This window comes from Ostrea edulis, chromosome 6 (assembly GCF_947568905.1).
Source record: "Ostrea edulis chromosome 6, xbOstEdul1.1, whole genome shotgun sequence".
Classification (NCBI taxonomy): domain Eukaryota; kingdom Metazoa; phylum Mollusca; class Bivalvia; order Ostreida; family Ostreidae; genus Ostrea; species Ostrea edulis.
In genome coordinates this window covers 92545026-92559233 of record NC_079169.1, presented here as the reverse complement: position 1 = coordinate 92559233, position 14208 = coordinate 92545026, and the positions used below count along the sequence as shown (strand labels likewise).

Genomic DNA, 14208 nt, shown 5'->3' with positions numbered 1-14208 from the left:
AGTATTCGAATCGATGTCATTGGGACCAAACTTTTCAAGTTCCATAGGTATAGTTTAATTTTTCATTGGTTTTATATATTTTCCTTTTAAACATGTATATACATGTTACCTATTGTGACCCTTGCATATGAGGGTGGTAGTGAAGCAGTGAATCTGCAGGACAGACCCGATGCCAAGGAGTACATGTAGCTCCCTATGTGAGTCGACAGAAAAAAAATTGTGAGTTTAACCCAAGGATGCTTTTAGCTTAATTTTATAGTTATTAGTTGGACAATTTCTAAGAAGTTAATAATGCTAACCAAAGACAAGTTTTGATCAGATAATCTCACTTAAGCCTTCAGCTCAGGTGAGCTACACAAAGATTCAATAATTCCTCTTACTTCTACTTTTCCGTCTTCGGCAATAAACACAGACAATCAATCCAAGGACCAGTAGAATGATGAGGGGTATGATAACTGCTAGCGCAATGGTCAGTGGCTGAACTGAGGATTCTGGAGTCTTGCCTGTGGTTACTCCTCTACAATATACAAATAAGTTTCCTGAAGTAAAGAGTTTTGAAAAATTCAGACATACAATTATATATAAATAGGAATAAAATAAGTCCTTGGTATAGGTAAAGTATAGCACAAATTCTGTCGAAGATTTCAAAGAGCTTTCGCCCTATGGCTCTTCGGTGGAATTTGAAAAATAAGAGGCCCATGGGCCACATCGCTCACCTGAGTCACCTTGGTCCATATCTAAAGATTTTCCATATTATATATTCGAATGTAAAACTTTGGTCCCTATTGTGGCCCCAACCTACCCCCGGGAGCCATGATTTTCACAAACTTGAATCTGCACTATGTCAGGAAAGTTTTCATGTAAATGTAAACTTCTTTGGCCCAATGAACCTCGAAAAGATTTTTAAAGATTTTCTCTATATACATGTATTAGTATGTAAAACTTTGATCGCCTATTGTGGTTGCATCCTACCCCCAGGGGCCATGATTTTAACAAACTTGAATCTGCATAATGTCAGCTAGGACACTTTCATGGAAATTTCTACTTTCCTGGCCCAGCGTTTCTTGAGAAGATTTTTAAAGATTTTGGACCATATATATTTGTAAGCAAAACTTTGATCCCCTTTTGTGGTCCCATCCTACCACAGGGGTCATGATATCAATAAACTTGAATCTGCGCTATGTCAGGAAGTTTTCATGTGATTTCAGCTCCTCTGGCCCAGTGGTTATTAACCCTTACTACGCTATTTGCGGCTTAAGCCACACTGACTATTTTGTCCATTGCTGCTGATCGCGGCATATGTCGTTTTTGTATAGACGTAAATAAAGCATTGCTCTGCAATCACTAGATGTTCGGAACAACTCGGCAATTATCCTTAACCTATAGATATATGAATCGGGTCGGTCTTGCGCTTGAAATAATGAAAACTTTTATATAAATGTTAAACAGAAAAATAACTTAGACGAAGTGACAAAAAAAGAATGACACACAATCATGGCGGAAAGTGAAAATGAATCGGACATCGATGATGACTTAATGCAATTATTACAAGATTCCGGTGATGAGAGCGACTTTGAAGGGTTCGGGCCTGAAGATATATCAAATATTATTGAAGTCGTTAGAGAAATAGACTTTGATCAATCAGTGAAGGATATAAATGTTCGCGAAGATGAAGAGTTTGGTTGGACTCGTTATGATTCAATACCATCTTGTGCTCCATTTACAGGGACGCCAGGGCTAAACACACCGATTACAGAGAATCCTGAACCTATTGATTTTTTTAACATGCTATTTAAAAATGAGATGTGGGCTCTGATTGCTAACCAAACGAACTTGCTAGCAAGATATGTAGTATACATAAACATGATAAAAGCATACAAATCAGAAAAACAGCAGGAAAAAACAAACACGTTTTCTTGTAAAATTCATTTATTTTCTTCACCTGGTTTACCTGTATTTACCTGTTGCAAAGGTGTAAAATGACATTTTTTTTTTTTTACCATTTTATATTCTGCAATTCACACTAACTATAAAAGGCATCACTAAGGCAATATTTCTTCAATAAAACAATTTCAAACATATTTTGTCATATTTTTAAACTTTACCTGTGTTTTACCTGTAAACACAGGTGTAAGATTTTAAATTATAAAGTTTAAAAGTAGATATTTGGAAAGATGGTAATCTGTAGAACAATTTTCATATGTAAAGTTTTTCTGTATCTTGAAAAATGAAAAAGTTATTACAGTTTAAAAATGATTCATCAATTTTGTCTTCTGAAACAACAAGAATCAGCAGCAGCAGCCAGTATAGTAATTATATAAGTAGCGTAGTAAGGGTTAAGAAGATTTTTAAATGACCCCACCCTATTTTTGCATTTTTGTAATTATCCCCCCTTTGATGGGGGCATGACCCTTCATTTGAACAAACTTGAAAGCCCTTTACCCAAGGATGTTTTGTGCCAAGTTTGGTTGAAGCTGACCCGGTGATTCTGAAGAAGAACATGAAAATGTGAAAAATTTACGCCAACACAGACGACAGGCAACAGACAAACTTTGAGCTGAAGGCTCAAGTGAACTAAAAACAATAACAAAATTTGACATTGTTATTATGACATCATAATACAAGACATTGCATTATAAGCCATCTAATTTTCAACAATAGTTAGATCATCAATTTAGCATTGTGTATTTTATAATGAAATTAATATCAAGATATCAAGTAAATGCAAAAAATTATTGAACATATTTAACAGTGAATCGTGTAATTCGCAGTATATTGAATAACCAGAATGACACTCTAAAAACCCGGACTCGTGACACTTATTAATCGAAATAGTGCTGTTAAAGAGTACCGTAAACGGTATATCATGCACCCATCGAACAGAGATGACAAAATTTCGGTACGGTATCTGTATCCATAATGAAAAAAAGTCCAGGAAACAATTTGACCTACTTTTAGCCCTAATGTAGGTCATGGTGTACCAATTAAGCTGAAATGCAAACTGAATCGGTATTTCTCTGAATGGAAGGTTGTGACTACATTTCAGGGCAACATCTGTATCCGTAACATTATCATGATTTATTTCATAAAGCAAATTATTAATGTTAAGTTGCCACTACATGCACAATATTTAACACAATGTTAATACAATGTTAATATAGTCTTTGTCCATTCATGATATTGTTTAATAATCTTTACAGAGAGAGAAGGAGATAGAGAGAAATGGAGAGAGAGAGTGAGAAAGAGAGAGTAAGAGAGAGTTCATACTGCAGCTATTTACAGGAAAATTGGTGACATTTACACCTTTAAAATAAAATTAGACACTATATTCAACAGGACTAGGTTTTTATAGAACCTTACTTGGTTCTGCAAGTCTTCAAATAAAACAAGAGGCATACAGGCCTCCTCAGTCACTTTAAGTACCAGTCAAAAATATACCCAAGGGCTATGAAATCTATGATTTTCCTGTTCTGTATATCTAAACTAAATCCTAATATTCAGCAGCAGTATAAAACAAGATGTGTTCTTTCAAAAACCACAAGGGCCCTTGAAAGTACCCATACTGATGAAAGACTTTACATAATAAATGTTATATTAACATTAAATGACTATTTTGGACCCGCCCTCGAGTCAGACCCCATGGGTTGCAAAATTCACAATTTGGTACACCCTTCTGCTTTTCCTAAATATGCATTTAGTTTTTATAAAGTGTAAATTCATTAGCAAAATTAAAAAGTCTTGCAATGATGAAGACATTTAATCACTATGTCCATTTTGCCCCCACCCTGGTACCAAAACCTCTACCCCTGGGATCATGAAATTTTGCAATTTTAGTGATTTACTAAGACTGCAAATTTCATGATCCCAGGGGTAGTGATTTTGGTTTCTGAGGTGGGCACAAATTGGACATAGTGATTTAGGACTACCTACTTCTAAATATATATATTTAGTTTCAATTTAGTAACAATAGCATTAAAGAAGATGTTATCTAAGTGTTTTACACTTGCATGTAAACACTATATACCAAGTTTGACCCCGCCCTAACGTCAGAATAGAACACTCTGGTAAAGTCAATCTTCTTATACATGCTCTAATATACTACAATACACTGGGTGTTAACTATAAATTGATATAAGTTAACTCTGAGTTTCCAACAATGATACAACTGTATTAGTGTACTGTACGTACCAAGTAAACATTGCATAATCTGCAATGTGGCTGATATACAAATCATACATTGTCCCTGGGATAGATTAAAATAAATCATTAACTCATTGCTTTCTGCTTAAGATCCAATTAATCCCAATATAATGCAAAAAAGTCTTTTGAAGCGTATTCAGCATGTGAAAAATAAACATGCATGTATTTAACAAGCCTTAAGTTGTACCGGTATGTAGAGATTGAAATGAACACTTCACATGTATACTTACATTATAGATGTTTTATTCAGACACCCAGCATCTGTAAGAAAAATAGCAACCCGTAACAGTAATATTTATTATCAACATAAAGTTCCATATGAAAGAGAAAATAAAAATCTATATGCAGCTATTTAAAATACAATATAGATTATATACAATGCAATACTTTTTTCTTCTTGAAGATACAATGCAAATCATAAAATGCAATGCAGCCTAGAGCTGTCTGTATAGGATAATACCAGACGCAATATATATTTGTCATGAATACTGACAACAGACAAGTATTGACTCCAAGAGAAATCTGTATGATACTGACAACAGACAAGTATTGACTCCAGGAGAAATCTACATGATACAGACAACAGACAAGTATTGACTCCAGGAGAAATCTATATGATACTGACAACAGACAAGTATTGACTCCAGGAGAAGTCTGTATGATACTGACAACAGACAAGTATTGACTCCAGGAGACATCTACATGATACAGACAACAGACAAGTATTGACTCCAGGAGAAATCTGTATGATACTGACAACAGACAAGTATTGACTCCAGGAGAAATCTACATGATAATGACAACAGACAAGTATTGACTCCAGGAGAAGTCTGTATGATACAGACAACAGACAAGTATTGACTCCAGGAGAAGTCTGTATGATACAGACAACAGACAAGTATTGACTCTAGGAGAAGTCTGTATGATACTGACAACAGACAAGTACTGACTCCAGGAGAAATCTACATGATACTGACAACAGACAAGTATTGACTCCAGGAGAAATCTGTATGATACAGACAACAGACAAGTATTGACTCCAGGAGAAATCTGTATGATACAGACAACAGACAAGTATTGACTCCAGGAGAAGTCTGTATGATACAGACAACAGACAAGTATTGACTCCAGGAGAAGTCTGTATGATACTGACAACAGACAAGTATTGACTCCAGGAGAAGTCTGTATGATACTGACAACAGACAAGTACTGACTCCAGGAGAAATCTACATGATACTGACAACAGACAAGTATTGACTCCAGGAGAAATCTGTATGATACTGACAACAGACAAGTACTGACTCCAGGAGAAATCTACATGATACAGACAACAGACAAGTATTGACTCCAGGAGAAGTCTGTATGATACAGACAACAGACAAGTATTGACTCCAGGAGAAGTCTGCATGATACTGACAACAGACAAGTATTGACTCCAGGAGAAGTCTGTATGATACAGACAACAGACAAGTATTGACTCCAGGAGAAGTCTGCATGATACTGACAACAGACAAGTATTGACTCCAGGAGAAGTCTGTATGATACTGACAACAGACAAGTATTGACTCCAGGAGAAATCTACATGATACTGACAACAGACAAGTATTGACTCCAGGAGAAATCTGTATGATACTGACAACAGACAAGTATTGACTCCAGGAGAAATCTACATGATACTGACAACAGATGAGTATTGACTCCAGGAGAAATCTGTATGATACAGACAACAGACAAGTATTGACTCCAGGAGACATCTACATGATACAGACAACAGACAAGTATTGACTCCAGGAGAAATCTGTATGATACAGACAACAGACAAGTATTGACTCCAGGAGAAGTCTGTATGATACTGACAACAGACAAGTATTGACTCCAGGAGAAGTCTGTATGATACTGACAACAGACAAGTACTGACTCCAGGAGAAATCCACATGATACTGACAACAGACAAGTATTGACTCCAGGAGAAATCTGTATGATACTGACAACAGACAAGTATTGACTCCAGGAGAAGTCTGTATGATACTGACAACAGACAAGTATTGACTCCAGGAGAAATCTGTATGATACTGACAACAGACAAGTACTGACTCCAGGAGAAATCTACATGATACTGACAACAGACAAGTATTGACTCCAGGAGAAGTCTGTATGATACAGACAACAGACAAGTATTGACTCCAGGAAAAATCTACATGATACAGACAACAGACAAGTATTGACTCCAGGAGAAGTCTGTATGATACTGACAACAGACAAGTATTGACTCCAGGAGAAGTCTGTATGATACAGACAACAGACAAGTATTGACTCCAGGAGAAATCTGTATGATACAGACAACAGACAAGTACTGACTCCAGGAGAAATCTACATGATACTGACAACAGACAAGTATTGACTCCAGGAGAAGTCTGTATGATACAGACAACAGACAAGTATTGACTCCAGGAGAAGTCTGTATGATACAGACAACAGACAAGTATTGACTCCAGGAGAAGTCTGTATGATACTGACAACAGACAAGTATTGACTCCAGGAGAAGTCTGTATGATACTGACAACAGACAATTACTGACTCTAGGAGAAATCTACATGATACTGACAACAGACAAGTATTGACTCCAGGAGAAATCTGTATGATACTGACAACAGACAAGTACTGACTCCAGGAGAAATCTACATGATACTGACAACAGACAAGTATTGACTTCAGGAGAAGTCTGTATGATACAGACAACAGACAAGTATTGACTCCAGGAGAAGTCTGTATGATACAGACAACAGACAAGTACTGACTCCAGGAGAAATCTACATGATACTGACAACAGACAAGTATTGACTCCAGGAGAAGTCTGTATGATACAGACAACAGACAAGTATTGACTCCAGGAGAAGTCTGTATGATACAGACAAAAAACAAGTATTGACTCCAGGAAAAATCTACATGATACAGACAACAGACAAGTATTGACTCCAGGAGAAGTCTGTATGCTACTGACAACAGACAAGTATTGACTCCAGAAGTCTGTATGATACAGACAACAGACAAGTATTGACTCCAGGAGAAGTCTGTATGATACAGACAACAGACAAGTATTGACTCCAGGAGAAATCTACATGATACTGACAACAGACAAGTATTGACTCCAGGAGAAGTCTGTATGATACTGACAAGAGACAAGTATTGACTCCAGGAGAAGTCTGTATGATACTGACAACAGACAAGTATTGACTCCAGGAGAAATCTACATGATACTGACAACAGACAAGTATTGACTCCAGGAGAAATCTGTATGATACTGACAACAGACAAGTATTGACTCCAGGAGAAGTCTACATGATACAGACAACAGACAAGTATTGACTCCAGGAGAAGTCTGTATGATACAGACAACAGACAAGTATTGACTCCAGGAGAAGTCTGTATGATACAGACAACAGACAAGTATTGACTCCAGGAGAAGTTTGCATGATACTGAAAACAGACAAGTATTGACTCCAGGAGAAGTCTGTATGATACAGACAACAGACAAGTATTGACTCCAGGAGAAATCTACATGATACTGAGAACAGACAAGTATTGACTCCAGGAGAAATCTGTATGATACTGACAACAGACAAGTATTGACTCCAGGAGAAGTCTGTATGATACAGACAACAGACAAGTATTGACTCCAGGAGAAATCTGTATGATACTGACAACAGACAAGTATTGACTCCAGGAGAAATCTACATGATACTGACAACAGACAAGTATTGACTCCAGGAGAAATCTGTATGATACTGAGAACAGACAAGTATTGACTCCAGGAGAAATCTACATGATACTGACAACAGACAAGTATTGACTCCAGGAGAAATCTGTAATATTGATGAGGACATCAGGACTGCGTTTAAGATTGCAGCGGCTCACCTAGCTGTTAAGCTAAATATCTAGGTCTATTGAATACACTGTATGAATTAATGCTTGCATGTTATCCCTATGTAGGGCTAACCTAGATGTCTGTTCAATTTCATAGCACTATCTACGTCACCGCTACGATCTTGAACACAGCCCAGGTACTGGTTTCCCCCGGCAACATGTGTGTGTATGTGAGTGCATGTGCATGAGTGGCAGTCTATTCTATATAGACTCTAAGCTGTACAACTCAGTGCCAATATATGAATGTGTTGAGTACAGAAAAAGCTCAAATGTAATATAGGCTTTAGGCCACTGTTCTTACCTGAGTCTTAATGCTTCAACAAATTAATATGATTTGAAAAAATGACTTTCTATACACGAATTTAGACCACTGTTGTGATGTGAACTTCACCTCTGTTGTAATCCACACGTAACCATTACTTGAGGCCAGTTAGAGAAAATATGCCCATTTCCTGAGAAACTCTCAATCACACCCAATCTAATTAAAATAAGATGTTGGATCCGCTCGCATACTCGCTACACAAACATCTAAAAACATCCCATAGAGGGTCACGTCAGAGGTCAAATTCGGTATCACTCTAGACTTATCGGCTTCAACAAAATTCAATGAATTTACCAGCGGTGATTTCATTGGTCAATCGAATTTGACCTCTGACGTGACCCTCTACGGGATGTTGTTAGATGTTTGTGTAGCGAGTATGCAAGCGGATCTAACATCTAATTTCAATTAGATTGAATCACACCCACCGACCCATTATTTCTACTTTGAAAATGAATTTGTTTTCATTTTCTGTCCAAATGTTGAATTTTGTCACTATTTGTACTTGAAAGCCTTACCTAAACATTTAACAGAGCTATATCAATATAATCTGTGTTGTTATGGATCTCTAGAAACTAGACATATCAACATGAAATGCATTGGCCGAGGAAGTTAATTATCCTGTACATATTATTTTTTATTGTTTTATATACATGGTTCGCCTTTGACACCCCCGGGACACAGTCTTTACTTAAAAACTATAACAAGAGAAAAAAACAGATGGTTCAACACCTACATGTAGACATAATCCCCCTTCTCAGATTAGACCTTGTGAAATTTGTTAATTACAATTATGGGTGTGGGGATGCCATGATCAGTAACAGTTTAAACAACAGTTTAAATTTGTTCTGTTTGTATATGATTTTGAACATAATATATGCTATCTTAAGGCCATAAGACAAAATAGAACAAGCAGGAAAGACATATACACACATGTATAATCCTCAAGGAAAGCTGAGGTGAAATAAAACTAGTGACAATAGAAATGTGCTTTAATTTTTACAATAAAGATATTTCAAATCAAAACATGGAATTATAAACAAGAGGCCCATATGGATCACATCACTCACCTGAGCAGAAGTTCCTAGCAATAAACAAGCTTCAAGCAAAACTATCATTATACAAGCAGCTTGGTTCAGAAAAAAATATACAAAGTTACGACTAAAAATTCATTATCAAACTTTAAAATCATTAAACTTGACTACAAATTCATCAATTATCATATGCCTTTGTAGACGGATATGGCCTTTCGTATCAACAAATTTCATTGAAGGATGCTTTGCGCCAAGTTTGGTTCCATGTACATTTGCATGTAAAACTTTGATCCCCTATTGTGGCCCCTTCCTAACCTCAGGGGTCATGATTTTAACAAACTTGAATCTCCACTTCGTCAGAAAGCTTTTATGTAAATTTCAGCTCTTCTGGCCCAGTGGTTCTTGAGAAAAAGGTTTTTAAATGACCCCACCCTAATTTTGAATTTCTGTGATTATCTCCCCTTTGAAGGGGCATGGTCCTTCATTTGAACAAACTTGAATACCCTTCACCTAAGGATAATTTGTTCCAAGTTTGATTGACTGGTCCAGTGGTTCTGGAGATTTTCCTATATCAGCATGTAAAACTTTTACCCTCTTTGTGGCCCCCACCCTACCATTGGGGCCATGATCTGAATAAATCAGGAAGCTTTCACTCCAATCTCTACTCATATGGCCTGGTATTTCTTGAAAAGAAGATTTTAAAAGATTTTCTTTATATATTCGTATGTATAAATTTGATCCCCTATTGTGGCCCCAACATACCCCCGGGGGTTATGATTTTTACAAACTTGAATCTTCACTATGCCAGGGAGCTTTCATGTAAATTTAAGTTTTTCTGGCCAGGTGGTTCTGAGAAGATTTTTAAATGACCCCACCCTATTTTTGCATTTTTGTGATTATCTCCCCTTTGAAGGAGGCATTGCCCTTTATTTCAGAAACTTGAATCCCCTTCACCCAAGGATGCTTTTTGCCAAGTTTGGTTGAAATTGGCCCAGTGGTTCTGGAGAAGAAGATGAAAATGTGAAAAGTTTACGTCGACGACGCCAATGGAGACATGACAGACAGCGGACAAATTTTGATCAGAAAAGCTCTGAGCTTCAGCCTTCGGCTCAGGTGAGCTAAAAAAAAAATGCCTATACCTAACTACCTTATTTCTTTCAGACTGAAAGTGGAAAAACACCTTTTTTTCTTGTTTTTTTTTTCAAACTGATTATTTTTCAACGTATTCAAGGACCCATCGTCGCAAACCAAGGGTTATTGTTTCATTCTATTTCACAAACTCAAGGACCTAGTGTACAAAGATTATTAATGCCCTTTCCTGCCACCTGGGGCCAGGATTTGATACATTTATAGATTCAGATTCTTAATTTCCTTAAGCTATACTACTCATCTGTTTATATACAACATATTTATTCATCATACTACTGGTCAACAAGGATAAAAGATAGCTATGCACTTAGCATGCATCTAAACACAAGGAATTTTATCTTCTGGAAAAGTTACAATCTACTCATCACTCTCCATTTCAAGTTTTCTTGATGTCTGTGATGAAAACAAGTATTCTCAGACTGATTTAGGTTTTTTCAATAGGCTTTTTCTTGATTTCCATTTATATAAGTGCCATATTTATATCATCTTATCCATATCTACATTAATCATTAAATTACTTTTGATGACTCCAATAGCTATGCACTATTAGTACATGTATGTGAAGACTGAAGGTCACTCATTGATCTTCATTTTGTTCAGAGTTAAGGAAGTTCTAAAGTCCCCATGCACTCTTTATAACCAGGTAGAGGAATGAAAAATTCCCCTAAAACACAATCTAATTCACTTCCTTTAATTACATGTATCATTTTTTCCTCAATTTCAGATTAAACCAATCAAGATTTCCCGATACAGAAACTTAGTGTTTCTTATTTTTAGAAATACAATGACCATGTTAAATCTATTCAAAATCAGCTGACAACTAGACAATAGTCCATTACTGAAGAGTTTGTGCGCAGTAAGCGGGTCACTGACACGCGAGAGTACAATTGATACACTACATATGTATGTATAAGGAGTGTCTGACTGGGGAAAGTTTTAAACACAACAGTGTAGCATGATTAAGATACATTTACACAGACATGTGCAGCTCAACACGACACGTGATACCGAGCGGTAATGTCAACAAAACTATAAATCGATGACATCTAGGACTAACACAATTAGACATATTGATTTAGAAAAAACTAAGAAAGACACCAGTAACATGAAAATTCAGGGTCTAAAAGCACAAAAAATGTTAATGCTTTTCTGTAGGTTACTCTCTCAGACTCCCACCAACTACTTATAATTAGTATCACTAAGTACAGCAGATGTACTACAATATATATATATATATATAGATTCATTTTAATAAAATAATGATCACACTACTCTTAATAATTGTATAAATTAATGAATGGAGACTGGGATCTTATCTGACATAATAATGGCTGTGATAATCTCTGCCAGGACAGCAATAGTCTGGTTTCTGTTTCATGTACTTACATTTATAGACCTCATTAGATCTGAAATCTGTGTCTGAGCACGCTCCGTATTGAAGGTCACACGGAATCAGGTCCATGTCATTTGCATCTGTGTTGAAAATTGGGCAGTAATCTACATAGAATAAAAAATGTCACATAAAATACATATCTGTTCAAATTCAGCATCAGAAGCAACTCTATGGCAGCAAATGAAGAATCAAAACAAAATGCCAATATGTTTATTTGCAATTTCATGCCCTGCATGAGCCATATAGGAAGAATTTGGAACCTTCAATTATGATCTAATGATAATAATGACATTTGTATACCATGTGAAAATCACTTTTAATACCAATAAAGTGTACAGCACATGATACAGCCCCGCTAGATGTTTATTTATAAAATCAATAAACAGACGAATGTGCAGTGCACAGAATCATATTAACCTAGGTGCATCAGCTGACTTGTCAATATATCAATATTAGCTTGAATTGTTCAAATAACAAAACACATTTCATTTTATTACAAGTATTTAGAACGGATTATTATACAATTTTAGTTATACAAAGAAATGCACCATAACTAAAGGAAAAACAAATCATCACAATTTAATATATATGGTCACATCATCTTATAGGTCACAGGATCCATACATGAATAAGTTTTCAGTAAACTTACTTTTGGACACCCAGTTGGCCTTGACACAGATCTGGCCTGGTTGATTGTACTGATTGGGCAGACAGTGGTAGTACTCTGGCTTGGAACAGTTCTGGACTCTTTTCAGTGCCTCCCATTGCCTGCTTTCAAAGGGACATAACTGCCCTGGTGGTCTTAGGTTGAATTGGTTTGCAGCCATTTCTTGAAACAAATCGTTACAAATAGAAAATGAAAAATATAAATATTACAGCGAAAGATACAAACTGAAAATGAAATCTCAGACAGAGCAGTTGAAGTTTTTTTTTCAATCTGTAAAATTTTCCTCTCTCTCTCTCTCTCTCTCTCTCTCTCTCTCTATATATATATATATATATATATATACATATATATATATATACATATACACTGTATAAATAAATAGTGAATATTTATCAATTTGGCTGATATCATTTCATATAGCACTTACACAGTAAGAATATTATTTTGTGAGGCTAAATTTATTTTGCTTGAAATGAATACGTCAAATAAAATTTATGTGTTTCACTTTCACAGACACTGTATTTTGTTTATCATCTTTATACATATTTTAAAATGTTTTTAAAATGAAGCTTTACAATGCTTTATTTATAAATGAAATACTTGATCATATATACTCCCTCAGCGGATAATGAAAACTTTAAATGTTATTGAGGGATTGTGAACTGTACGTGTGTCAGATATAATTCACAACCACTGATCACTAGGGGTGAATCAATATATCGATATATCGAAATGTACCGATATACGCCTGTCCAGCGATATACGATACGGTGTTTCGACGATACGATACGATATAAAGTCGGGTTTAAAAATAGCCCTTTTAATAGTCGGGATCGAGGTTCATAATTTAACAAATGGTTTCTAACAGGAACACGAATCCTCAGACTTTATAATAACCGCTTTTACATTGTGACATCAAAGATTCCTCAGACTTTAATCCTCGCTTTTACATTGTGACACATCGGAGATTTCTCGGACTTTAATCCCCGCTTTTACATTGTGACACATCAGAGATGCCTCAGGCTTTAATCCTCGCTTTTACATTGTGACATTGGAGTTTCCTCAAACTTTAATTGTCATTGTTTGTTTTGTTATGAAATAAAAGATATTAAACCACTTCATTTTTTTAATTTTTGATATTTTACTTCAGAAAATGCTTAACTACATTGAAAATCCAATATATCGGATATCGCATCAGAAAATATTGTATCGTATCGTATCGGAAAATCTTGAGCAATACACACCCCTACTGATCACCCATATAATGGCTTTAGTCATCCCAACTACAGACTTGACCTCACTCACAGTACATGTGGCCCAACATAGATCTATATTCTGAATTTCAATTCAAAATGTCCCTGTAGAGAATCCTTTATTAGTACAAGTGTGGGGTTGGGAAAGTCCACCAAGGGAACAAGGTCCATTGTCTATAACATACACGGCTTTGTGGAGTCCTATAGACAGCAAATCTTGTCCTCTATCCCAAACAAATAAATGATGAAAAATTATTTTTCTTATACTG

General features: G+C 35.9%; 1 protein-coding gene across 2 annotated transcripts in view; it reads right to left on the bottom strand.

Moving 5' to 3' along the window:
- LOC125683448 (uncharacterized) overlaps nucleotides 1–14208 on the bottom strand; it is a 33567-nt gene that overhangs the window by 18400 nt on the left and 959 nt on the right. For both annotated transcript variants that reach the window (XM_056142729.1, XM_056142730.1), the window contains exons 2-5: nucleotides 12669–12848; nucleotides 12013–12123; nucleotides 4431–4461; nucleotides 381–517 (exon numbers count right to left, since the gene is read on the bottom strand). In XM_056142729.1, coding sequence (XP_055998704.1) covers nucleotides 381–517; nucleotides 4431–4461; nucleotides 12013–12123; nucleotides 12669–12848 — 459 coding nt within the window. The remainder of the gene's footprint in view (nucleotides 1–380; nucleotides 518–4430; nucleotides 4462–12012; nucleotides 12124–12668; nucleotides 12849–14208) is intronic.